Source organism: Sinohyriopsis cumingii, chromosome 3 (genome assembly GCF_028554795.1).
Source record: "Sinohyriopsis cumingii isolate HCF-2022 chromosome 3, ASM2855479v2, whole genome shotgun sequence".
Classification (NCBI taxonomy): domain Eukaryota; kingdom Metazoa; phylum Mollusca; class Bivalvia; order Unionida; family Unionidae; genus Sinohyriopsis; species Sinohyriopsis cumingii.
Genome location: NC_142963.1, coordinates 62,172,288 through 62,197,957, shown reverse-complemented (window position 1 = coordinate 62,197,957; position 25,670 = coordinate 62,172,288). Strand labels below are relative to the sequence as shown.

The window sequence follows — 25,670 nt, the reverse complement described above, 5'->3', positions numbered from 1 at the left end:
TGATGAGGACTATTGAGATTCACAGGTTTGGGTTATGCTGAGTTCTCCCCCTTGAAATAATATTAGATTTTTTTTTAAAAAATGATTTCAGAATGTAGGATTTTAATGAAAGACGTTATTTAAATTATAATACACCTTAGGGATTAAACTGAGTTGTACATCATTTAAAGGTGAAGAATGAAAATATAAAATACAAATTCCTTGAGAGACTAGCCAGCAAAAAATTTGTCATTAAAGAGAGGTGGTCTAGCACAATCCATTGCTCTCATTAAAACATTAAATGTGTTCCTATAAAATGGTTATAGATGCTAAAATTATCCATCATTTGTAAACATTATCATTGCTACATGTAGTTCACATGTAGTCTATTGGTATTATTGCATATTAATTGAAGAAGAAAAAAGTTAATACTTCACCTGTCAATAAAATTGTACAGTTGGCTATGGTAACACTTAATATATTTATTTACAATCAAAGCAAAAATCTAAGTCACTAATGAAACATGGATCAACTCAGTAACAGGAGTATGAAACAGATTCACTAAGGTGAACAGATGACAAAATCTCTTACCTTAGTACATTTGGCTTTATGTGCAGGATTTTTATAACAGTGTTAAAAAAGTGACAAAAAATGCAGATCTTTACATTAACTTCTGAATTAACAAAAAAAGATAGATTTCATTTACCCTGGTCATTATGTATTGTAACTCCACAAGTATACAATTTAGGAAGCACCAATTGCATTGCAAGGAAAACTATGTGAGAAGATCTCTTTGTGAGAATTGTGTGGGTTTTCATAAAAGATATCATGATTGCTAATTCTTTAAAGACAGAATTGTTAATCTTAAAGATTTTGATCACAAGGGCAGAGTAAGGCCTGTTGACAGCCTTGGATATGTGGCTTTGTTATATAAATCTTACAAATCTGGTAACCAGACTCAGTTTTTATACTTGTGTTTATTTTACATCTTGGTTTGAAACAGTAGTAGGATTGAATTTGGTGTATTGTGTAGATAAGACCACAAAATACTCCATTGCCCAACAAAAACTACAGTGAAGATGTCTTTTGAATGAATTTGCTGTATTGTGTATATAAGACCACAAATAATCCATTGTCCAACAAAAACTGCAATGAAGCATGCACAGTCTTCTGAATCAATTAGCTATATTTTGTATTAGATTAGACCACAAATAATCCATTGTCCAACAAAAACTACAATGAAGCATGTGTAGTCTTCAGAACTGCACATGCAGTTAAGGTAGATGAGACCACAAATAGTTCATTGTCCAACAAAAACTACAATGAAGCATGCAGTCTTCTGAATGAATTTGCTATACTTTATAAATAAGACCACAAATACACCATTGCCCAACGAACACTACAATGAAGCGTGTGCAGTCATGGAAATAAAAAAAATTTTATTGTACAATTTTTGTACATTTTTCTGCATAAAAAGAAAACTTGTTTCAAGCATATAATTATTACTGCAGAAGTTCAATCTGTACTTGCGTAATTTTAAGTTGGGACCAACTGGAGACAGCCTAGACCCTGATTTGCGGTTGCAAAATGCATCAGAAGATCTTGGTCCATATTGTTTCTTGCACTGATTGCTCAAAACAAACTACATAGAGCCATATCTACCACCACATTATGCAACAGCAGAACTGGGTCTGTGTAAGTTTGCATGATGATTTGTGAGTGAGCACATACGTTAAATGAAATCAAAAGTTGTACACATTTTTATGTATTTGATTTTTTTAAAATTATTTTTTGTCAGATATTTTAAGTGTTATTTATTTTTAAAGTAAAAAAATTAAATTTGAAACACTGTAAATGTAGTTACTGTGCTGATAATTTTCTCTGTTCAAGCTTTTATGGGACTGATGTTAAAATTAAAGAATTTTATTGTTTCTATGTAAAATTTTAAGTACATGTACTGTGTTTTTGTACTGTATTGTCGCAGGCACTTTGTATTCACTGCAACTGATACACCCATAATGGTTACCTTCAGGGGAATAGATCACATCAGCTTTTCTTTACAGAGTTCCATTGTTTTTTGTTCATTGAGTGTCAGTTGCCCTTAAGAAGGTTCATAAGTAAGCAATCAGATTAGAGTGGAGATATTCATGGTTGTGCTATTTTGTCATAAGTAAGCAGTTAGATTAGAGTGGAGATATTCATGGTTGTGCTATTTTGTGGAATAGGTTCTTCCTTTTTGCAGTGTAATCCTCAGAAAATAGCCCATGATTGATGACGACAAGTCCATCCCAATTTTTACAAACCTACTGCAAATATTTAATGATAATATTGTTGTCTAATAATGCACCAAAACCCCAAAAATTTGACAGATTTATTGGGTCTTATCATAGATGATATACTGTATATTGCCAGGAAACAGGCATGCATAACTTGGGTATTAAATATTAATCTTTCTCCCAACTAGAATTGCTTGTCTTTTAGAAATGATAAAGAATGCCCATCCTTCCATTATCAGCTGACACTTACTCCTATTGGTTGAGTAGCTGATACAAGCCAAGTTTCAGTTATAGCACACATCTGCATACTTAAAAGTTTGGTACCATGACCTTTTTTTTTAAAATTACCATATTCACACAGATAGATAGAACTGGAACAAGGTAAACATTCCAAACTACTTAGTCACAAGATGATGATTATGATGACTTTTTTCTCAAAGTATACCTTGTGACATATACATGAGGTTACATTTTATCCTTCCATCCTAGAGCAATGAAGTGCACTTACCTGAGGGCGCAAGGGGCTGTTTTTATGCGCAAATTTAATGTTGCATACACCTGCCTAATATAAGAATTCATAAAAATAAAATTCATGAGTGGGGTCAAAAATATCCATAGTTTTGGATAGGTATAATAAAGCAAAACATAAGAACATCATTCACTTGACAAGTCAATGGAAATTTATAGAATAAAAATATGATGCACCCCCCAAATTTATACATGCATTTTTCATGTCCGAAGGACATTTTTAAAAACGTGACGCTCACACTACAAACACAAGCCCTTTCCCTTGATGATAATTTTGAAAAACATTGTGTACTTAATAGCTTGATGCAATTCAAAATAGTTGTCATCCAGTTAGTTTTTAGATATTCTACTTGCCTTGAATGGGGCCCCGAGTGGCCAAGTGGTCTAAAGTGCTCTCCATTACAGATCACTGCCATCTCACCGCTGTCTGCATGGGTTCAAGTCTCAGATTCAGCCAATGTGGGTATGTGCGAAAGCTTGCCAGTAGCTTCTCAAGGGTTGGTGGTTCTTTCTGTGGATTTCCTGGGTTCTTCCTTCACCATTAATACTGGTCACCATGTATAGCCTATCATGTGCTGAAAAATGGTGTTAAACCCTACAACAACAACAACAACTTACCTTGAACCAACATATCTATGCAATAAGTGGCAAGCTCTACTTCCTGGTATTTCACTGGCTACATACTGTGCAGTAACTACATGAAAGGTATACAAGCTTCACATCAATTTCAAGAACAACACAAGTGAGAAATCCCAAATTCACAAATATATCCATATATATAGCTCAGAAAGTCACACCAGAGCTTTAAATTAAGAAATTTGCCAGGGGCTAAATTACAAAACTGTCCCCTGCCACCTGCCATGCAAAAGAAATGTGGCGTTACACTGACAGTTAAGATTCTGAAGAAAAATAAGGTAATTTAAAGTACAAACAATCTAAAGGTAAGTTTTGGAAACATTATTGTTTATTGGTGTCACTGCACAGTACATGTAGATGGAAATTATTTTATTTAGCACATAATTAATCTAAAAAAATTTAAATATGATTTTCACTATATCATGATTTGTAATATGTTTCCCAATTTTTTAATTGTGCATGTTACATACTTAGAACCAGTTAACAGATTTAAAAAATCAGTTACAAAAGCTACAATGCAAAGCACATAACAGTGTAGTAATAAATAATACAATCCATAGTGTTGCATTTCATTGATAGAGTTCATTGTGGCTAAACACACGTTTTTAATGCTTCCACCAATAATTTCCCCCTGTTCATCTGATGTTAACCCTTAATCCCTCACCACCACCTTAATTGTACAAAATTTTGAAAATTATTTACTAAATATAGCAATGAATTTGAATTCAAGAGAATTTTAATAAAACCATAGTGATCTTTATTGATCTGCATTGTGTATAATTTTCCAGGCAAGTTCCAGAAAATATTACTGTATTTGCCCAGCAGAATTTTCCAATTGTCCCAGTATACCAGATGGTAGTTCCTCTTTCCTGCATATGTCTTGGATTGTTTAAAGTTAATTATGTTCTTCTGACAGAAACAAAAATAATTTGGGGAGCTTTTCAACAGTTTTATTTCCTTTTACTATTTGCTATTTCTATTAATCCAAAAATTTTGTCCTGTTTAAATCTGGATCAAGCTTTGATATTATTCTTGTCAAGATACAACTGAAAGTAGACCCAGACTAGCTAGCCCTGTTTCCCTTGAATTATTATCTGACACAGACCAGCTAGCCAACTGCTCCAGTAGCCTAGTGGTTAGAGCACCCACCTCAGATACCGGAAATCACAATTTCAAACTCCAGCCAAGTCATACCAAAGACATAAAATGGCACTTACATCTGATTCGCTATTCACTCAGCATTAAGAGGTTAGTGTTAGGACTGGTCGGCCTTTTGTCAGGATAATGTGAATGGGTGGGACATGATCATACATGTCTGTGGCATGATGCCCTAGTGCTAGACATCACTATAAACTGCCACACTGCAGAGAATGTAGCAGTATGACCAATTTGTTTAAAAAGCTACATAAAAAAACCAAATCACAGACACACATAGCTAGCTCTGTACCCTTGACTTTATTATCTGGCACAGACCCAAGCTAGCCTTTTCCCTTGACTTAATTATCTGAGAAAGCCTTTCAGTTGTAAGAAATTTATAATCAAACCATTGTGAAACAAGATAAGTTGAGTCCATATACAAACAACATAGACCCTTATTTGCCATCACGTAATGCAATGGCATATCATGGTCTATGATGGTCTATGTTCTTTTTTCTCCTGATAAATTCCAGCAAACTGCATAGACCCAAATCTGCTGGCACATATTGCAGATCTTGGTCTGTTCAGTTTTAGCTTCCAATCTGGTTCTTAAAAGGACACTGACACGAAGATTGTTTTTTCTTGTTATGTAAAATTCATTTATGTTTTAGTGGGATTGAAGAATGAATTCTATTTGACATGTACTCTGTATAATCCATGTTGTGTACTCTATATAATCCATGTCACACAATTTATATTATTCAGTGATGCACTCTATATAATTCATGTCATCCACTATATAAAATTCATGCACTCAATAACCCATGTCATGTACATGTACTCTATTAACCATAGTAAAAAATTTTTTAGCAACAAGCTATGTTGTAATTGAATATGGCCACCAGCTGTGTTGAATAGGAGTTTTTGCAATGTGGATACCTCAATCAAAAATGTTCACATGTATACAAGTGTACTAATCATTGAAATCAGGAAATTACCTTTTGATCTATCAAAGTATTGACAGGTAAAGTTAATTATACTGTATTATAGTGTATTAATCCAGAATTGACCAGTTGATATTATTCATGGTCTGTTTCTTCTGAAAGGTGTGCACAACACAAGGTGTAACACATACTGGCATATAGGGACTGCTGTATAATATCCTCAGATGGTATATTTACCTACCTGTCTGTTGGTAACTTATTATATATAAATGTACATAGGAATTTTAGTTAGAGTTACCAAGTACAGTATGGAATGCATCAAAAATTATCAGTAGGGACAAAAGTTCATGAACAAGATTAAGTATCTGAATCATGAAATGATGTATTATATTGCGTCTTTGAAATACGTGTTTTTATTTCTTCATCTAATATGGATCACATATTTACGTCCTTGTATATGCACATCTTACTGACAATTACTGGTTTATATTTGATTTCCTTGGGTGTGTCCAGCATGAAGGTAGGATTTTAATGTTCATTTTTTTGCTTAAGGTTTGTTGTGGTGTTGTTGTTTTTTAAAAAGAAATTCTGTACCAAATTGAATTTCTTTTACGTATGGTGTGATTCTGTATATATTTATATTTAATTTACTTTGATCGAGCTGTTATGCACTGAAAGTCTCTATTATGTGCCAGAAATTAATCAGAAAAGGTCAAATTAAAAATACATGACCATACTTTTAAAGGTCGAACTGAAATTAGTTATCCCCATAGTAAATCCATAAGGAGATGGATCAGTTCTGAAGACTATAATTGATTATTAGATGTAACTCTTTTTGCCATCCAGCACTACCACCACGAACAGGGTCTAATTCATAGTTTGTCACAAATTATGCTTAAGAAATGTTCCGAAATTAATGACAGGGCTGACTTGGATTTCATTAAGGCTTTTTGTGCCATAAAATAATCTATTCTTTCTTTAATATCTGTCTTCAGTCAAAAGGACAGCTGCAGATTTAATTAGTCCTCAGTCATTCATATACTTGATTGTGAACTGGGGCTCTGGGTAGCTGAGAGGTCAAATGCGGCTGGCTATACCAATCACTGCAATCTCACCTCTTCCCACATGGTTTAAGATTCAGGCATGGCCAAGAAAGCTTACCAGTAGCTTCTCGTTTGTCAGTGGTTTTTCCAAGGTTTTCCCAGGTTCTTTCTCCACCAGTTAAACTTGCTGCCATTTATAGCATATCATGTGCTGAACAACGGCTGTAAACACACAACAACAACAACAACTAACTGTGAGTTGTTGGTCGCTATTATGTACAATCATGAATGTAGTTTATAATCAGTGTTGAAATTTCGCCTAACTATTTGAACTTTAAAAAATCTCATGATAGTTTTTTTCTTTTAGTTTATAATCTCCATCAAACTTGTTTTGCATATGATATAAATAAATGATAATGCCAATTTCAGGAACAATAATTTTGCTTTAACACCACTGAGCAAGTGAGGTATCATCTGCTGTCATGTCAAGCTTGGCAATATTGGTATCTTAAATCAGACCCCCAGATCTGTGTTGATATTATGGGTGGATCAGACCTTCAGATCTGTGTTGATATTGATGGATATTTTGTGGGTAAATCAGATCAGACTCCCAAATCAGTGTTGATACTGAAGGACAATTTGTGGGTGAATCAGACCCCCAGATCTATGTTGATACTGATGGATATTTTGTGGGTAAATCAGACCTCCAAATATGTGTTGTTACTGATGAACAATTTTGTGGGTATATCAGACCTCCAGATCTGTGTTGATACTGATGGACAATTTGTGAGTGAATCAGACCTCCAAATCTATGTTGATACTGATGGACAATTTGTGGGTATGATAGCACCAGTTCATAAAATTCAGAAACCACTTGTAGACAAATTTGTCCGCAACATATTGTTATACATTTTAGACAGTTAACCAGTATTTCTCACATCACTTGATTTACCTTTGATTGAAGGGTTCTTTTGGCAATATGTACATAATATTTCCAGATCAAATCATATGTTTAATGACTTGTACATCAGCGTGAAAGAGAACAACCCCATGTCATGTGGCCAAATTGCATTTCGTGCTAGGTATGGTTGTTGCCAAATATTGATAAGTGTGTAAACTGTATGCAGGTGTGTTCCAGAAAGATTTACATACAGCAAAATTGCACATTGTAATGAACATGTAACAACATAACCATAAATCATTCATCAGTATCAGCATAGATCTGGGCATCTGATTTACCCACAAATCATCCATCAGTATCAGCATAGATTTGGTGATCAGTTTTATCATACCATGGCAATAGTAGCTATTATTCACAAGACGCAAGTATTTGATGTTCTGGGGGTTTTTTTCTTTCAAGATGTCAGTTTGAAATTTATATCAGGTCATATGTACTTTTTTACCATTCCAACTTGTATAGTTTATGGCACTTTTAAATTGCTATAGAGAGAGTTTATGGTGATCAGAATGTTATTTGTAAGCTTTTCATAATTATTAATTCCTAGATTTTCATTCCAATACCATCCCTACCATGAGTTCAGAATAGTTCATCATTTCACATGTGACACAAGAGAGGAAGACTATTGATTTTCATTTTGGTTTGGTTGTACAACACTACTAAATTAAGTATATAATGTGATCTCAGAAATCCATGTTCAGTGGCATTAACTAACTTTACAAAACAACTGTATGGCTCACTGACAAACCACAGCTGGTTGACAGTTGTTGATGGGCTATTTGACCATAAAAGTTGAGAAAACCAGAAAACATTGAAAAGACCACTAAGCTCAAATACAACTGTTGACTGCCACCAAATGTTATGTATGGCAAACCAAAACTGCAAGATAGTGATGGTGACTTATTCTCTTGTATGGCATACATAACTGAAAGAGAGTGATGGTGACTCATTGGTTAGGATGCTTGATTCACCAGATTGTTTTCTTAATGTGGTTTTGCACCATTTTTCATGATTGCCTAAACATGGCAGCCAGTATATTTGGTGTAGGAAGAACCAATAACCAATAGGAAGCAACAGAGAAGTTTTCTCTCATACCTGTATTAGTTGAGTCAGGATTGGAACATAAGTGTGCATAGATGAGATGTGTGAGTGATCTGTAAAAGCGAGCACCTTAGACCACTTGACCACCAAGGAACCCCTTCGAAACCTTAAATGTGGAGTCTCAAATACTGTACAGACCAAGGTGGGTCAGCAAATATAGTGTGTGCTTTGGAAAGGAACTTTTACTCTAAATATGACCACTCTGGTGGCCTAGCGGTTAGAGCATCTGCCTCAGATGTGGGAGGTCGTGGGTTCGATCCCCAGCCAAGTCATACCAAAGACTTACAAAAATGGTTCTAACAGTTGCCTCACTGGGCATTCAGCATTAAGAGGTTAGTGTTAGGACTGGTCGGCCTGGTGTCAGGATAATGTGACTGGGTGGGACATCATGCTACATGTCTGAGGCGTGATGCCACAGTGCTAGACATCAGTATAAATTGCCACATTGCAGATATTGTAGCAATATGACTGAAAATTTTTTAAAGCTACGTTAACAATCCAAATCACATTAAACATCACTTTACTCTAAACACATGATGCTGAAACCTTTGTGTTATTGTTTTTTTTATAAGACCCCAATCAAACTGTACTTCAAGCAAAATAGACCCAGTTCTGCCAGCAGGTCAGGATCTATTCTGTTAGCCTCATATTTTAAATTTCAAATAAACAGTATAGACAGAGATGTATATAATTCAGTCTATCAGCCTGCACAGATACTAATATACAGTTTGGGTTGAATATCATCTGTTTATAAGATCATGCATTTGACAGCAACAGATCTATCAGCAACACTTCAGTGTCAATTTTAGACACTGGCCATCATATTCTGTGGTTCTCAAATTACGGATCAGTTGAAGAGGAAGTTTGGCAGCATGTACAAAATATTTCTGAATCAGATACCATGTTTGACAGCTTGTAAATCCATATGGAATGATGCAACTCAACATCTTGTCATATTTCATGGCTCAGTCTGGCTATTCCGTAAGATGTAGCAACCAGACAGATGAGGCTTTTACTCATTCTCTCAGTTGGAAGTTTAGCTTGCTTTGGGCAAGTGACTTGACTTTACTTACTATCAGCCTTAGTTGGGGTGGGGGGAATAGTCACATTATTGAACTGAACATGAAGTCTGCTATAATGGGTAATTTTAAATATTTTTACCTGTTATGTATAGTTGCTTGTTCATAAGTGCACTTGACAGTCATATGAAAAATCTACAGATGGTCTATGTTTTAATTACATCCATGAAAGCCATATCTTGGCGATATCTTTTTATAAAAAAATCAAAACCTAAGGACTGTCCAGCCATCTGTGAACAGCTCTTTACATGGTATATCTTGAATAGAAATGTATTGAAATGAAGATGAACACCATAATCAACATAGAAGAATAGGCATTTTATGTACAGTTTATCTCTGACCCTGTCCTAGATGCCACTGCAGTCACAACAGAACTGCAAAACCTTACTGCAAACCTACACCCCATGTTAATGTTGCATGCCAAGATTGACTGTTGTATCTTGAATGGTAAAAGAGTTTTTGCAATTGTAGGAAAGATGACATACTGGATGCATGTATGTCTCAACACCGAAATAAAACTACCAACAATATACCTACTGTTTTTTTCTCCCCAGAATTATGGTAAAAATAATTTGCTTTATCTTTATCTTTTAGATAATCTAGCCAGTTATGGGTGCTCAGGAGAGTAAAGGAGGCAGCTATGGGCTAATGGGCCCTAGCTCTGTGGTGGCCAACATGAACCGCCAAGCCCAACTTGCCCGACCATGGGCACTTCTCCACCAGTGTTCTTTAGAGCAGTGGAAACATGGACATGGAGGTTGGTTACAATACAGTAACACCCTCATCTTAATGGTATTCCTCATGCAAGACATTTTATTGGGGTTTAAAGTTGCTTTTTCACAAAGTTTAATGTTGAAAGTACACTGAGTATATAAAACATGTATTATAAAAGCTCCATGGACAGGTAATATTTTGTTTTTAGCTCTACTGGTTATCAGCCTGTTGTCTGCCATCTATAAGTCTGTTAGCACAAGTTTCTTATTGCTACTCCTGAACTACTACAGGTTTTGTATAATTGAAAACATAAATGTATTTCCCTAAAATACGAAGTGAAAAAATTAAAAAACAACTTTACAGTGGTTAATGAATTCCTAATATTTCTAAAAGGTTCTGTCAATTCCACATAATCCAGATATGTTTCAAAGGTATTCTGAATGAAAGCTGCAATGTCCTTATGTGTTTTCAGTGAATCATCTGATAGTTTAGTATAACTTGTTTGCAGTCAACAAGCTGTTCCAATTCTAGCCAATCAGGAACTAGCTCAGTCTGACCTCTTTGTAGTACAAATGTCCTTGGATCACCTGATGTCTACTAAATTCATCGACCTTGGAATTTATTAGTGGAATAGTACATCATATTATACATTATTAATTTTTATAGTACATCCAGTTCATAGGAAAACAGAATTTTAAAAAATGTTATTGACTAAATGACTCTTATTAAAATCATTATTTTAAAAATAAGATAATATAGATATACATAACATTCATTCCAAGATCTAAATGAAAATGGTGCTGCTCAGATGTCCTATATGGCCACTACAGCATCCATCTTGAAAATCTTGTTATTGCTACATCTCCTCCATGGAAAGTCGTATTTCCATGGGGTTTTTGCTAAAAGATAAAGGACTTCATATGATGTCTACTTAGACCTAAATGAAAATGGTGATGACCTGACAAACAATATAGCCACCATGGCAGCTGTCTTGAAAATCTTGTTCTTGCTACTCCTTCTGGATTGATGGTCATATCGACACCAAAACATTTCCTATGATGTTTAGTTGGACTTAATGAAAATGGTGTTAATTTGACATCCAATAGGGCAGTCATGGCAGCCATCATTATGAAGAATCATGTCATTGCTATACATTCTAAACTGACTTCATATAATATCTAGTTGGTCCATAATAAAGATGGTGAAATTGTTGCATCCAATATGACCACTGCAATGGTCATCTTGAAAATCTTGCTATTGATACTATTCCTGAATATCAGAGATGGTTTCAACATGCATCAGATGAAATGAAGATAAAGTCTTGTCTTGGATCCTGGAAGTTCTTTTGAGCCAGTAGAGCAATAGTCCTTTCGAGGACTCTGATTACACAGTAGTATACTTTACTTATGGATACAATATAAATTTTTGTTTACTTCTGGCACAGTGAAGAATGTGTTAGATGTCATTGGTACAAAAATGCAATCCTTTCCTATTATCTATTATTTATATAATAGAGGTGAGCGTGGTCCACTTAGTTGCAATTAATTGTTCCAGTCAACAAATAACCTTTGAAGCCTGCAACTTTGTGATGAAAACAATACTTTATCACTTTAAAAAAATGAATTTCAATGCTTTTCCTTCTATGGCTTCATTGAATTGGGGTTATGTTTCGCCTCATGTCAAAGATACAAAAGAAGTTTGAAAAAAATATTTCACCTTCATCTGAGGAAGAATATGACAGCATCGAGAAATGTTGCAACATTTGTTGTTCTTGTTATATCACTGTACTGCATCCTAGCTACAGAAATTTGAATTAACTTTTATCAGTACCATAAAGTGCAGCAGAACATGAATAAAGAACATTGTATGTTATATTGATATCTTTGAAGGAATAACCTGAATGAGATTGTCAAGTCATTTTGTGGACCTCGTAAAGTTCTTGACAACCTCCTCAGAATGTGTCATTGTTTGTGAGAAATCGTCATTAGTTATGAAAAGCATTTCTTATTTAGAACAATTAGAAAAAATTTGCGATAATTTCATTTTCTCAATGACAAAATAAAAAATATTTACTCAGGAAAAACTGGTAAATGTAGGGAGTGAGAAAGAAAGATTTTTTTTCAAAGGAGTTTGAGATTATCTAATTACCAATATGATGGGAATTATCTCTAATTTCTGTTATTCTCTCATGATCTCTCTACAAGTAGAAATAGAAATAAATCTGTAGAAAGGTAGGTACAAATATTTAATATGATAAAAATCACCAAGTTTGATAGAAAGCTATGTATTTTCAGGTCATCAATAATGCATCATGCATCAGCATATTAGGCAGTGGTAAGCTGTTTTAGCATTAATTCCAGTTTTCATTTATGTACAAAAACTTATGTGATAAAGAATTCTACATTTATGAAATAAAGGTTTGTTTTATAAATGTGATTTTTTATCACATATGGTAAATTCTTTTTCACAATTGTGAAAATCCTTGATATATATGTAAAATAACAATATATATATATATATATATATATATATATATATATATATATATATATATATATATATATATATATATCTTTTTATGTACACACAACATTAGAATGGGCATATTTTGTTATATTGTTCATCCATCTCTCCACCTCTAATTTTGTTTTCTGTACAATAACTTGCAGAACCCTATCAGTTTTGGTCAGAGGTCAAGGTCATGAAGAAAAATAGTTTCTGCACAATAAGTTGAGTTCTTCACCATCTACAATCACCAAAATTTGTGGATGGCTTGCAATTGTGGTAAGGAAAAAATATTTTAAAGGTCAAGGTCACTTTGTCTCAAAGAAGAAAGATGGTTTCTGCATAATAACAGTTGCTGTACATTACAGATCTGGACTTTACATTGTGTATTACTTGCACTGAGGGTATTGACAAAGCCTGTCAGTTCTATGGTCAGGATCAAAGCTTCAAGCTCACTTCAACTAAAAGGAGAAAAAGGGTGTTTGCTTGAAAATTTAAATTATTAACCAGTTATCTTCACCAGAATGTGTGGATGACTTGCACATTACACAAGAAAGAAGCCTTTTGATTTTGGGGTGAAAAGGTCAAAGGTCATCAGTATGACTGAAAGAAGATAAATGTTTTTTGACATCATAATTTTAGCTGTAGTTCAAATACCTTGACCAAAGTATTTTAAGGGCTTGCACTTAAGATATAGAAGAGACTTATTGATTAGGTCAAATGCCTAAGAGTAAGGTCATTGAGGCTCAAAAAAAGAATGGGTGTTGCAGAATATCTTTGTTCTAGAGTAAGTTTATTAGCTGAATTTTTGGGATGGCTTGTACTTTGGTAATAATAAAATATATAGAATCCATGGTCTAATGGACATAGTAAGTCTAATAAGAAAATAATGGTTTTCTTCAGTTACCTTTAATTCAAGACTGCATACCTTCATCTGAGGTCAAGGTTACTGGAACCCATTGGTTCATTATCTGCAGTCAACCACACCCTTCTAGAGCCCACATAGAGAACTATTAAACAGGGTACTCTTGTTTGCAAATGTTAAAAGTATTTTTACATGAGTAGAAAAGGATTTCTTATTTGTTCACAAGATATTTTAGCTCTACTTGTTTTAGACCAGAAGATGGTCTGGTGCTTGTTGATTGTTATAGGATGGTCTGGTGCTTGTTGATTGTTATAGGATGGTCTGGTGCTTGTTGATTGTTATAGGATGGCCTGGTGCTTGTTGATTGTTATAGGATGGTCTGGTGCTTGTTGATTGTTATAGGATGGTCTGGTGCTTGTTGATTGTTATAGGATGGTCTGGTACTTGTTGATTGTTATAGGATGGTCTGGTGCTTGTTGATTGTTATAGGATGGCCTGGTGCTTGTTGATTGTTATATGATGGTCTGGTGCTTGTTGATTGTTATAGGATGGTCTGGTGCTTGTTGATTGTTATAGGATGGTCTGGTGCTTGTTGATTGTTATAGGATGGTCTGGTGCTTGTTGATTGTTATAGGATGGTCTGGTGCTTGTTGATTGTTATAGGATGGTCTGGTGCTTGTTGATTGTTATAGGATGGTCTGGTGCTTGTTGATTGTTATAGGATGGTCTGTTGCTTGTTGATTGTTATAGGATGGTCTGGTGCTTGTTGATTGTTATAGGATGGTCTGGTGCTTGTTGATTGTTATAGGATGGTCTGGTGCTTGTTGATTGTTATAGGATGGTCTGGTGCTTGTTGATTGTTATAGGATGGTCTGGTGCTTGTTGATTGTTATAGGATGGTCTGGTGCTTGTTGATTGTTATAGGATGGTCTGGTGCTTGTTGATTGTTATAGGATGGTCTGGTGCTTGTTGATTGTTATAGGATGGTCTGGTGCTTGTTGATTGTTATAGGATGGCCTGGTGCTTGTTGATTGTTATAGGATGGTCTGGTGCTTGTTGATTGTTATAGGATGGCCTGGTACTTGTTGATTGTTATAGGATGGTCTGGTGCTTGTTGATTGTTATAGGATGGTCTGGTGCTTGTTGATTGTTATAGGATGGTCTGGTGCTTGTTGATTGTTATAGGATGGTCTGGTGCTTGTTGATTGTTATAGGATGGTCTGGTGCTTGTTGATTGTTATAGGATGGTCTGGTGCTTGTTGATTGTTATAGGATGGTCTGGTGCTTGTTGATTGTTATAGGATGGTCTGGTGCTTGTTGATTGTTATAGGATGGTCTGGTGCTTGTTGATTGTTATAGGATGGTCTGTTGCTTGTTGATTGTTATAGGATGGCCTGGTGCTTGTTGATTGTTATAGGATGGTCTGGTGCTTGTTGATTGTTATAGGATGGTCTGGTGCTTGTTGATTGTTATAGGATGGTCTGTTGCTTGTTGATTGTTATAGGATGGTCTGGTGCTTGTTGATTGTTATAGGATGGCCTGGTGCTTGTTGATTGTTATAGGATGGCCTGGTGCTTGTTGATTGTTATAGGATGGCCTGTTGCTTGTTGATTGTTATAGGATGGCCTGGTGCTTGTTGATTGTTATAGGATGGCCTGGTGCTTGTTGATTGTTATAGGATGGTCTGGTGCTTGTTGATTGTTATAGGATGGCCTGGTGCTTGTTGATTGTTATAGGATGGTCTGTTGCTTGTTGATTGTTATAGGATGGCCTGGTGCTTGTTGATTGTTATAGGATGGTCTGGTGCTTGTTGATTGTTATAGGATGGTCTGGTGCTTGTTGATTGTTATAGGATGGCCTGGTGCTTGTTGATTGTTATAGGATGGTCTGGTGCTTGTTGATTGTTATAGGATGGTCTGGTGCTTGTTGATTGTTATAGGATGGTCTGTTGCTTGTTGATTGTTATAGGATGGTCTGGTGCTTGTTGATTGTTATAGGATGGTCTGGTGCTTGTTGATTGTTATAGGATGGTCTGGTGCTTGTTGATTGTCAGTTGTCCATCCATCTAGTAGCACAGGTTTGTTATCAGTGCTCTGCTAAACTACTTGGAGGATTGCCATAAAACTTTACACGCTTTTCATCCCATGGTCTAGCTGATCCTGAATGCAAATGGTGCTGCTCGGGTATCCAATATTGCTGCTTCTCCTCCTGAAAGGAAAGTCATATCAACAACTTCAGCATCCATTTTGAAGATCTTGCTATCGCTACTCCTCCTGAATGGAAAGTCATATTGACATGGGGGATTCACTTAACATTTCTTTGTTGTCTAGTTTGTCATAAATGCAATTGTGCCAATCTGATGTCTAATATGGCCACCATGGCAACCATCTTGAAATTCTTATTGCTTCTCCTCTGAATGGAAAGCTGTATTAATATTGTGTTTTCACTAAATGATTTTTTTATGATGTCTTGTTGGATGGAATTAAAATCTTTGTGGGCCACTCTGGTGGCTTAAGTGGTTTGAGTGTCTACCTTAGATGTAGGATGTTGCAGGTTCGAATCCCAGCCAAGTCTTACCAAAGACTTAAAAAAATGGTACTAGCAGCTGCCTTACTTGGCACTCATCATAAAGAGGTTAGTGTTAGGATTGGTTGGCCTGGTGTCAGTATAATGTGATTGGGTGGGACATTATGCTATATGTCTGCAGCATGATGCCCCAGTGCTAAACATTGCTATCACTTTTCTTTAATACAAAGGCATTTCAGTATGGGGTTTCTACCTGAAGACTCCTTGTCATATCTACTTGGTTCAGATTAAAATGGTGCAGATCTACCCCTATGGTGTCCATTTTGAAAATCTTGTTATTGCTACTCCTAGATGGATGGTTACATCAACATGTTGTTTTCACTCAGAAACTTCCTAAGACATTTAGTTAGTGTTAAATGAAAATGGTGCTGATCTGGCATCCAATCCAGCCACTGTGGCAGCCATCTTTAAAATCTTGATTTTACTATTCGTGAATCTGTTTTTGTATTCACATTGGGGTTTTGCCATCCAAAGATGTTTGGTTGGTCCTAAATGAAAATGGTGCTGATCTGGCATCCAATATGACCACTATGACAGCCATGTTGAAAATCTTAGTACTGTTCCTGAATGGACATTTGTATTCACATTGGGGTTTTGCCATCCAATGATATCTGGTTGGTCCTAAATGAAAACACCCAATAGTTGAAACATGTGAAAAACTATTTTACATATGGTCCAGTGTTTGATACTGTAAATTAAGTGTTATGTGTATAGAAAATGTCAGAACTTTCCTTAAATAGTCAACAAAACTTAAACTGGTGCTGATGTCACTTACAGTCAGTGATAGAGATATAACATGGATATATATTTAATTCATTATTAGTGAAATAAATTTTAAAAGCTAAAATTTTCAAGCAAAATATTAAGGGCATTCCCATGTTTTATTGTGTCTGTAATGAAGGTGTCTTGATTAACTGACTTCATAATGCCTTCTGTAAGAGGACAATCATTGGCATTCAATTTACTGAGAAAGTGTAACTGTATACATCTGAAATCATGCTGAGATCCTCAGGACAAAATAAATACTAAATTGTTAAATTATTGTTCACCATGTTTGTGTTGCAAGTATTCTGTTTCAGAATCATACAAATTTTATGACAATTTCTTCCTACGTTTGAACTTGCATGGAAAGTGCATGTGTTGACCTAATTCAAGTTACAAGACTTAGAAATATAGCACCATTAGAATTTCATACATAGTTTTCAGAATTTTATAAATTGGATTGGTGTCAGAATGTTACATCTCAGATTCTTTCAAAATATTTACTGAAACATGAAAAATAGATGACATTGTCGGCATCAAGCAGTGTTTGTTTGATGACATTTATTTGCTACCTGTTTATCTCATACAAAGCATATAATATTTAGCTCAACTGGTAATAGACTGTTTGTTTTCTATCCACCCATTGCACAAGTTTGTTATCACTACTCCACAAAACTACTTCAAGGATTGCCATGAAACTTCACATACACACATAGATTCCATGGTCTGGTTAGTAATAAATGAAAATAGTTTTCAATTGTTTGTCCAATATGGCTGCCACAGTGGCCATCTTGAAAATTATTGCTACTTCTCTTGAATGGTTGGTCATATCATTATCAACATGGAGTTTTTGCTGAAAAAACTTCTGATGTTTAGTTGGTCCAAAAAGAGAATGGTACCAATCTGATGCCACTGCAACCATTTTGAAACTGCTACTGATACTACTCCTAAACAAAAATTCATATTGACGTGGGGTTTTCATTGAAAGACTTCTTATGATGGTTCCAATCTGACTCCAATATGGCTGCCACAGTGGTCAGCTGGAATCTTGTTATCACTACTTCTCTTTGATGGCTGGTCATTGTGCTTTCATTAGAAGATTTACAGATGGCACTGAACAGAAATGGTTCAAATCTGATATCCAATAAGACCACATTGGAAGCCATTTTGAAAATCTTGTTATTGTTACTCATCAAAAATGGAAAGTGATATCAACATTGGGTTTTTGCCTGAAGATTTTGTATGTCTTGTTGGATCTTTAATTAAAATGGTACTGATATGACAATCAGTATAGCTGGTGGCAATAAATGGAAAGACATTTTGACATTGGGTTTTCATCTGAAGGGTTTTTATTTTGGTCCTTATTGAAAATAATGTAAGCTGACCCTCATTATGACTGCCATGATGTCCATCTTCAAAATATTATCTCTGTTCCTCCTAAATAGATGGCTTTATTAACATATGGTTTTCACCAGTAGTCTTTGTATGCTACTAGTTGATCGTAAATTAAAATGGTGCCATTATTACATCCATTATGGCTCTTATGATGGTGGTCTTTAAATTGTTGTTGTCACCATTCCCCCTGATTGCTTGATAACTATGAAACAGGATTTTCACCAAAAGACTTCTAATGATGTCTACATGGTTCTAAATAAAAATGTTGCCAATCTGATATCCAGACATGGGCACCTGCACATAGGGCAAGTGCCCCCCACCCCCATTAGATTTCAAACTCTGAACATGTGGCCTACATTCATAAAACTTAATATATGTAGCTGATTACTACATATTAGCCCCCCCCCCCCCAACTTGAAAATAATAATGTGGGCACCTCAGCATCCAATATATCCACTACAACAGCTAATTTGAAAATCTTGTTAATGCTGATGAATATCAAAGATGGTTTCAGCACTCTGAAGTTGAAAGAAATAGTCTTATCTTGAAATCTTGGAAATTTATTTTGTGTAGTTGAGTGTCAGTCCCTTTGAGGGACTCTTGTTTATTGATTGGCAGACAAAAGGAAAAATGCATACTTTCTCTCTACCATTGCCTCGAAGTAAATAGTTGTTGATATATCAGATTCTTGCTACATACAGATGGAAAATAGTATAAATACAGTAGAGAGTGGTACATTACATTCTTGGTGACAACATTTTCTCAGAACACTTTATTTTAATTTTCCTGGCCAAATTCCTAATTGTTTCTGTATTCCAAATGCTTTTTTTATAACATTCCTTTGTTAATGTACTTAATTGGTTATATTGTTTGATTTTTATGGTCTGCCAGAGAAAATTTGCTCAATTATAACATTTTTATAATCTGAGACATCAAAGCCAGAAAAGGATAGCAGTCATTTTAATAACAAAAGTGTACCAACAAAGACACCAGGAAACAAAAGCATGATAATTACACAGCATTTGAAGTCAATAAATAACTAAGGCCTAACAAAGATGCCTTGTAACAAAAACATAATAAGCATACCTCATTCATAATTGGTACTTTATAATCACAGGTTTCTGGTTCAGTGCAATTAAAAATATCTTTGTTCTGTATTTTTTTACAAAATGATTTAGAATTATCATTTAGCTATTGTTTTGTACTTGTATGTTGACTAATTAAGTACAGCATAAAATGAATCTCTCTTGTGTTCCTTTTGAAATCTGACTTTTGTGAAAATGGCTGAAAATTGCTGGTCAGAAATAGAAAAATGTCTCCTTAGACACAAATATACAAATAAAAAATATGAAGCATAAGAGTCAAAGTACTGATGAGCTATAATCCAGAATAGTTCATGAGTCTTTACAAAAAGCAAAGAAAAAATAGAATGTGGAATATTTGTACTGTCTGAAATGAGGTGTGATGTTTCCACATTGTTTTGCAAACTCTTTTGTTAAGGCAGGTTTTACTTAGCAAACAGTGCTGCTGCTGATATTCCCCTTGTTATGGTGTTTACCACCTACTTTGTTTGAGTGGCCGAGTGGTCTAAAGCGCTCTCCGTTCCGGATCACTGCCATCTCACCTCTCTCTACGTGGGAAAGCCTGCCAGTAGCTTCTCGTGGGTCGGTGGTTCTTCCCTCGGTTTTCCAGGGTTCTTCCTCAACCAGTTATACTGGCCGCCATGTATAGACTATCTTGTGCTGAAAAATGGCATTAAACCCTAGAACAACAACAACAACCTACTTTGTTCTGGTAACTAGGATGTTTTTTCTTGGATTAAGTTAATTCTGATATGTCACACTGCCACATATGTGATACCAACAACTGAAATGTAAATTTGTTGAAACCAAGTTATTGACAATTTCACATAAAAGTGAATTTTTTAATCATTTACTTGCTGGTACATGTATGTTGAAACTTGCATCCGATGTAAAGTTTGCTGGTTTTTCAATTTTAGAGCTAATGGGATGGACACTCCATTTTCCATCTGTTAGCACAAGTTTGTTATAGTTACTCCTTCTAAGACCGCTCTGGTGGCCTAGTGGTCAGAGTGTCCGCATTAGATGCAGGAAGTCACATTTTCAAACCCCGGCTGAGTCATACCTAGACTTATAAAAATGGTACTAACAGATGCTTCACTAGGTGTTCAGCATTAAGAGGTTAGTGTTAGGACTGGTCGGCCTGGTGTCAGGATAATGTGATTGGGTGGGACATCATGCTTCATGTCTGCGGCATGTTGCACCAGTGCTAGACTTCACTATAAACTGCCACACTGCAGACATTGTAGCATTATGACTGAAAAATCGTTAAAGCTACATTAAAAATCTAAATCACACACACACACACCTTCTAAACTATTAGTGAAAGATTGCCATGAAACTTTATACACACATTCATCCCATGGTACTGTTCCAGTGGCCTAGTGGTTAGAGCATCCACCTCGGATACAGGAAGTCATGGATTTGATCCTGGCTGAGTCATACCAAAGACTTTAAAAAATGGTACCAACAGCTGCCTCGCTTGGTGCTCAGCATTAAGAGGTTAGTATTAGGACTGGTCGGCCTGGTGTCAGGATAATGTGACTGGGTGGGACATCATGCTACATGTCTGTGACATGATGCCCCAGTGCTAGACATCACTATAAACTGCCACACTGCAGACATCGTAACAATATGACTGAAAAATTGTTAAAGCTACGTTAAAAATCCAAATCACACACACACACACTCATCCCATGGTCTAATTCAATGGTGGGGAATTATTTTTTCTGGGTGGGGTGTTGGGAGGATTTCTCTAAAAGACTTCTTATGATGTCTAGATGGTCTTATGTGAAATGTGCTGATCTTTTTCTTGCTACTCCTCTTGGATGGTCATATCAACATGGAGTTTTCACTAGAGACTTCTTATGATGTCTAGTTGGTCTTAAATGAACATTGTACCAATATGAATCGAATAAGCTCACCACACAATAGACATCTTGAAAATCTTGGCATTGCTACTCTGCCTGAATGGATGGTCATATCAACATGGAGTTTTCACAATATGTTTTTGTATTGTGTCTACTTAATCCTAAATGAAAATGGTGCTGATTTGGGATCTGATATGGCTGATACAGTCACTAACTTGAAAATCTTGGTAATCATCGTGTCTCCTGATAGATCATCATATGGTTTTCAATAAAAGACTTCTTATACTGTTTTGTTGATCTTGAACTGAAATGATGCTGATGTGATGTCATTTTCATCATGGAAATATTGTTTTTGATACTCCACTTGATATCAGGGGGTTTCATCAGAAGAATTTGTATGGTGTCTAAATGGTCCTAAATGAAAATGACTGATCCTAAATGTGTCCAGCATGGTGGTTGTCTTGAAAATATTGTTATCTCCACTCCCCACAAATGGATGGATGTATCATCATGTTTTCACTCATAGACTTCTTATGATACCTAGTTGGTCCTACATGAAAATGGTCCAGACATGCATCCATGGTTACCAGGAGGCCTGTCATGAAAAACTTGTTGCCACTACTCCTTCTGAATGTGTGATCTTTATGAAATGGAGTTTTGATGAAAAGAATTCTAATGATTTCTGATTTGTCCTAAATGGAAATAGTGCCAGTCTGACATGCATTATGTCCACCACAGCAGCTAATTTTAAACCTTGTTATTACATGGTTTCAACACCCAACAGTTGAAAGTTAGAATTAGCCTTATCTTGAATTCCTGGAAATTCTTTTTGTCCATTTGAGCATAGGTCCCTTCAAGGGTCTTTCATGATTACTTGTTTTTGTATAAATGTATTTCAGAATTTTATTATCATTGCATGAGAGGTCTGATGGTAATCATACCAGTATAAATAGTTTGCTACATGTGTGTCCAGTGTTCTTGATGTACACATAAATATTTAAAAAATAAAGGATGAATTTTGATAATTCGTTTATAATGTTCTAAAAGTCCTAGTTCCCAGTAAAACATTATAAACAATCTTTACTGTAGTTATTAATTCATGAATGAATTAAATTTATTTGGTATTTTTATTTAAATTAATTCAGAAATGGCTTGGGTTATTGTAGCTGGTTTTCAGGAATTTTAGTTTTTCCAACCTCTTTTACCTTGGTTTCAGGGGCCCCGAGTGGCCGAGTGGTCTAAAGCATTCTCCGTTACAGATCACTGTCATCTCACCTCTGTCTGCGTGGGTTCGAGTCTCAGATTCGGCCAATGTGGGTATGTGAGAAAGCTTGCCAGTAGCTTCTCGTGGGTCGGTGGTTCTTTCTGGGGTTTTCCCGGGTTCTTCCTCCACCATTAATACTGGCTGCCATGTATAGCCTATCGTGTGTTGAAAAATGGTGTTAAACCCTAGAACAACAACAACAACAACAACAGTAACCTTGGTTTCATTCATGTCAATTGCTATGTACTCATTAGACAAAAATAAAAGTAATTATTCAGGAATAATTGAAGAGAGTTGTCATGTGCAATCAGTATGAGTACAAACATCCTGTTACGGGTATATGTGCAACCCATAATACAAGATGCACCCCAGTCCATAGAGTGGTAAAAGTTTAATTGGGTTTGATGTCACATTTCTATATAAAAAAATTGACTTGTTTGTAAGATTAACAGAAAATGGAGAAGAAATGACCCATCATATATTAATAATATTGGATGATCTAATGAGATGGGGGTGGGGGTGATTTCAAGAATGTAAAATGGGAAAGTAAAATTCTTTTATGGATATAACAAAGTTCATGACAATTTAATTTATCCACATTAAGAATATTAACCCAATAAAATTGCAAAACAAGGATATGTGTTTTTATTAGACAGAGCATAAAGCAATTATCTTCTTAACATATAACTCTGGCAGATCTTTCTTATTTGCAGTTTGACTCAACTTATAAGTGAGAAACGACAGTAGTTTCAGCTTCAAGCCTAATAAAAGATTTACCCTTATGTAGGCTTCTCTGAAATGTTAAGTTATTCCAGTAATTGTTTTTAGCCAATCTGCAACCTTCATTCATTTAAATATAGTATTTAATATACCACCACACACAGGTTAGTTAATTAGGGTATAAAACAGTTGCTAAGACCACATGTAGAGTTTGGTACATACATATTAAATCTTATATGTATATGTAAAGTTTTGTGTCTTTATGTAAAGCTTTGTATCTACAGTCAAACCTGTCTGAACCATCACTGTTTTATAGCAGTCACCTGTTCTTAAGTCATTCTGATTTCCCTTCAGCAAATGTACTACATATAGCCATAAACAGACACCTGCTTTCACACAGGTAAAGTCCTTCAAGGGTTGGGATGGTCCCTGGGGTCAATATCAGTTGCATATACAGTACTACCTGATATACATAAAGGTTATGTTCTTCGAACTGCTATGTATGTTGGTTTATATGTAAATTTTACTAGGCTACATGTAGCTTTGACATCATGGTGAAGGGTAACTTTAACAAAACAATAAAAGTCATTAAGAACATGAAAAATTATAAAGAAGTGATTTACATGAGAGGAGAAGTGACACTATATACTACAGGTGCACTCAATATGAGGTTCAAAAACCTGTGTGCATGTTTAAGGTTAAGTATGTATCTGTGAGGTTACGTATGTCACAGTTTACTTATCTCAGGGAGTACCTGTATAAGTGTATACTATATAATGTTCAAGGGCAGGTCTTCTTATTTTATAAGTAAAACTGAGAAGCAGATGCCCAAGGGTTAGAGAAAAAAAACCAGGGTCAGAGTCAGTTGTATGTATAAGGTTGGGTGGTTTTCTTTACACAGTATTGTTACACGGGGGAGTGAATGTCCCTCTGTATTTGGTTTTCATTATCTAGGGGTTGACCGCCCTCAATGTTATTGCCCGGTTCGAGTAAATATAAATATAAGTGGTGAAACTTATAGGTGGAATAGATAGAGATCTGAGCAGGTATATAGAACAAACCAACACGAGCCCCCGTACATGTAAACAAACAATTTAATCAATTACATACAAACACTGTGAAAATTCATTACATCAGGAATGTACTCTGCTTTTAGAAATTTAACTTTCACCGAAATACAAAGAAAACGCAAATAGATCTAAATAAGATAGCCGATCTGTTACTGATAGATTTAGTTCATCATAGGATCAAGTGAACAATCGAAGTCAACGTCTTGTATGATTTCATAACCTGCTCGTCCTCAGTCTGTTTTTGTTTCCTCTGTTGCTGTTCAGACCCCTTGGATCTCGGGATGATACTTTCTACCACCCGTCTCAGGACACTCTCAAAATACTTCTTCAGAGATTAATACGTCGCAGGGTTGCGTCACAGGATTATATGTCTCACTGCACTCTTCTCTATGCTTCTCTGTATAGGTCTCAGAATAACATCCCTCATTCGTTCTATATGTCTCTGGAGCTATTTTCTCCCTTTTAAATAAATATAAATAGAGACAACCTAAATTTTCCCGTTATTTATGAAACGGTTAATTCTTCATTATTCTCCCTCGTTATCAGATTTCACTATCAGTGCTAAACAGACGCTAAGGCTATCAATCGACTCCACATGTCCTATAATGACCCTAGTTGGTCAAATGGCTAATTCGTTATGCCTTGACCTTACACATTACCACATACACAGCGAATAAATAGGATACATCACATCAATCAATTACTAGATCATTTCCGTCAATACACACATATTCTTAATCATACGTGAAATCTTCTAAATTCGGCGAATTCACACGGATTCTTGAAATCATATTAACTAATGTAATGCATTAAATTCTTAGAACATAATTCTTATGCAAGCAAGACGACAAATTCAAACAATTCGTCAAACTTATCTAAAGAAGATTAATGTACAACTTCCTATGCATAAACTCAACACAGTTATACTTCATAAAGCAAATTATTACACGAATGTAGAAAAAAGATTCATGCAGATACAAATAAATAACTTCAGCAAGGCATTATATATGGCATCAACAAATTACATGGAATTGTCACACTACCTTTGCTGTCACGTTTCTCCCTCTAATCGGTAAATTAGTTCATCGGTTCCTTTCGACAATCGTCCCCTTTTTGGACAACAGTTTTACGGAAATTTCTTGCAAATTTCCGGAGTCA

The 25,670-nt window shown here is 35.4% G+C and overlaps 2 protein-coding genes across 8 annotated transcripts in view; one reads left to right on the top strand and one right to left on the bottom strand.

The window, feature by feature from the left end:
• Positions 1–3,534, bottom strand: part of LOC149802969 (NADPH-dependent 3-demethoxyubiquinone 3-hydroxylase, mitochondrial-like) — an 85,106-nt gene extending 81,572 nt beyond the window's left edge. The window contains exon 1 of one of the 2 annotated variants that reach the window (XM_089952508.1): positions 3,402–3,534. The gene's annotated coding sequence lies outside the window, so the exon portion shown is untranslated. Of the gene's footprint in view, positions 1–3,137; positions 3,317–3,401 lie in introns of those variants that run through there. The other variant, XM_089952509.1, reaches the window with a different exon arrangement.
• The window catches only part of LOC149802968 (uncharacterized), a 76,797-nt gene that overhangs the window by 40,511 nt on the left and 10,616 nt on the right, over positions 1–25,670 (top strand). For 3 of the 6 annotated variants that reach the window (XM_089952500.1, XM_089952503.1, XM_089952499.1), the window contains one exon: positions 10,276–10,438. In XM_089952500.1, coding sequence (XP_089808626.1) covers positions 10,291–10,438 — 148 coding nt within the window. In that variant the 5' untranslated portion in view covers positions 10,276–10,290. Of the gene's footprint in view, positions 1–5,463; positions 5,581–5,795; positions 6,021–10,275; positions 10,439–12,689; positions 12,730–25,670 lie in introns of those variants that run through there. The other 3 variants (XM_089952502.1, XM_089952501.1, XM_089952504.1) reach the window with 3 other exon arrangements.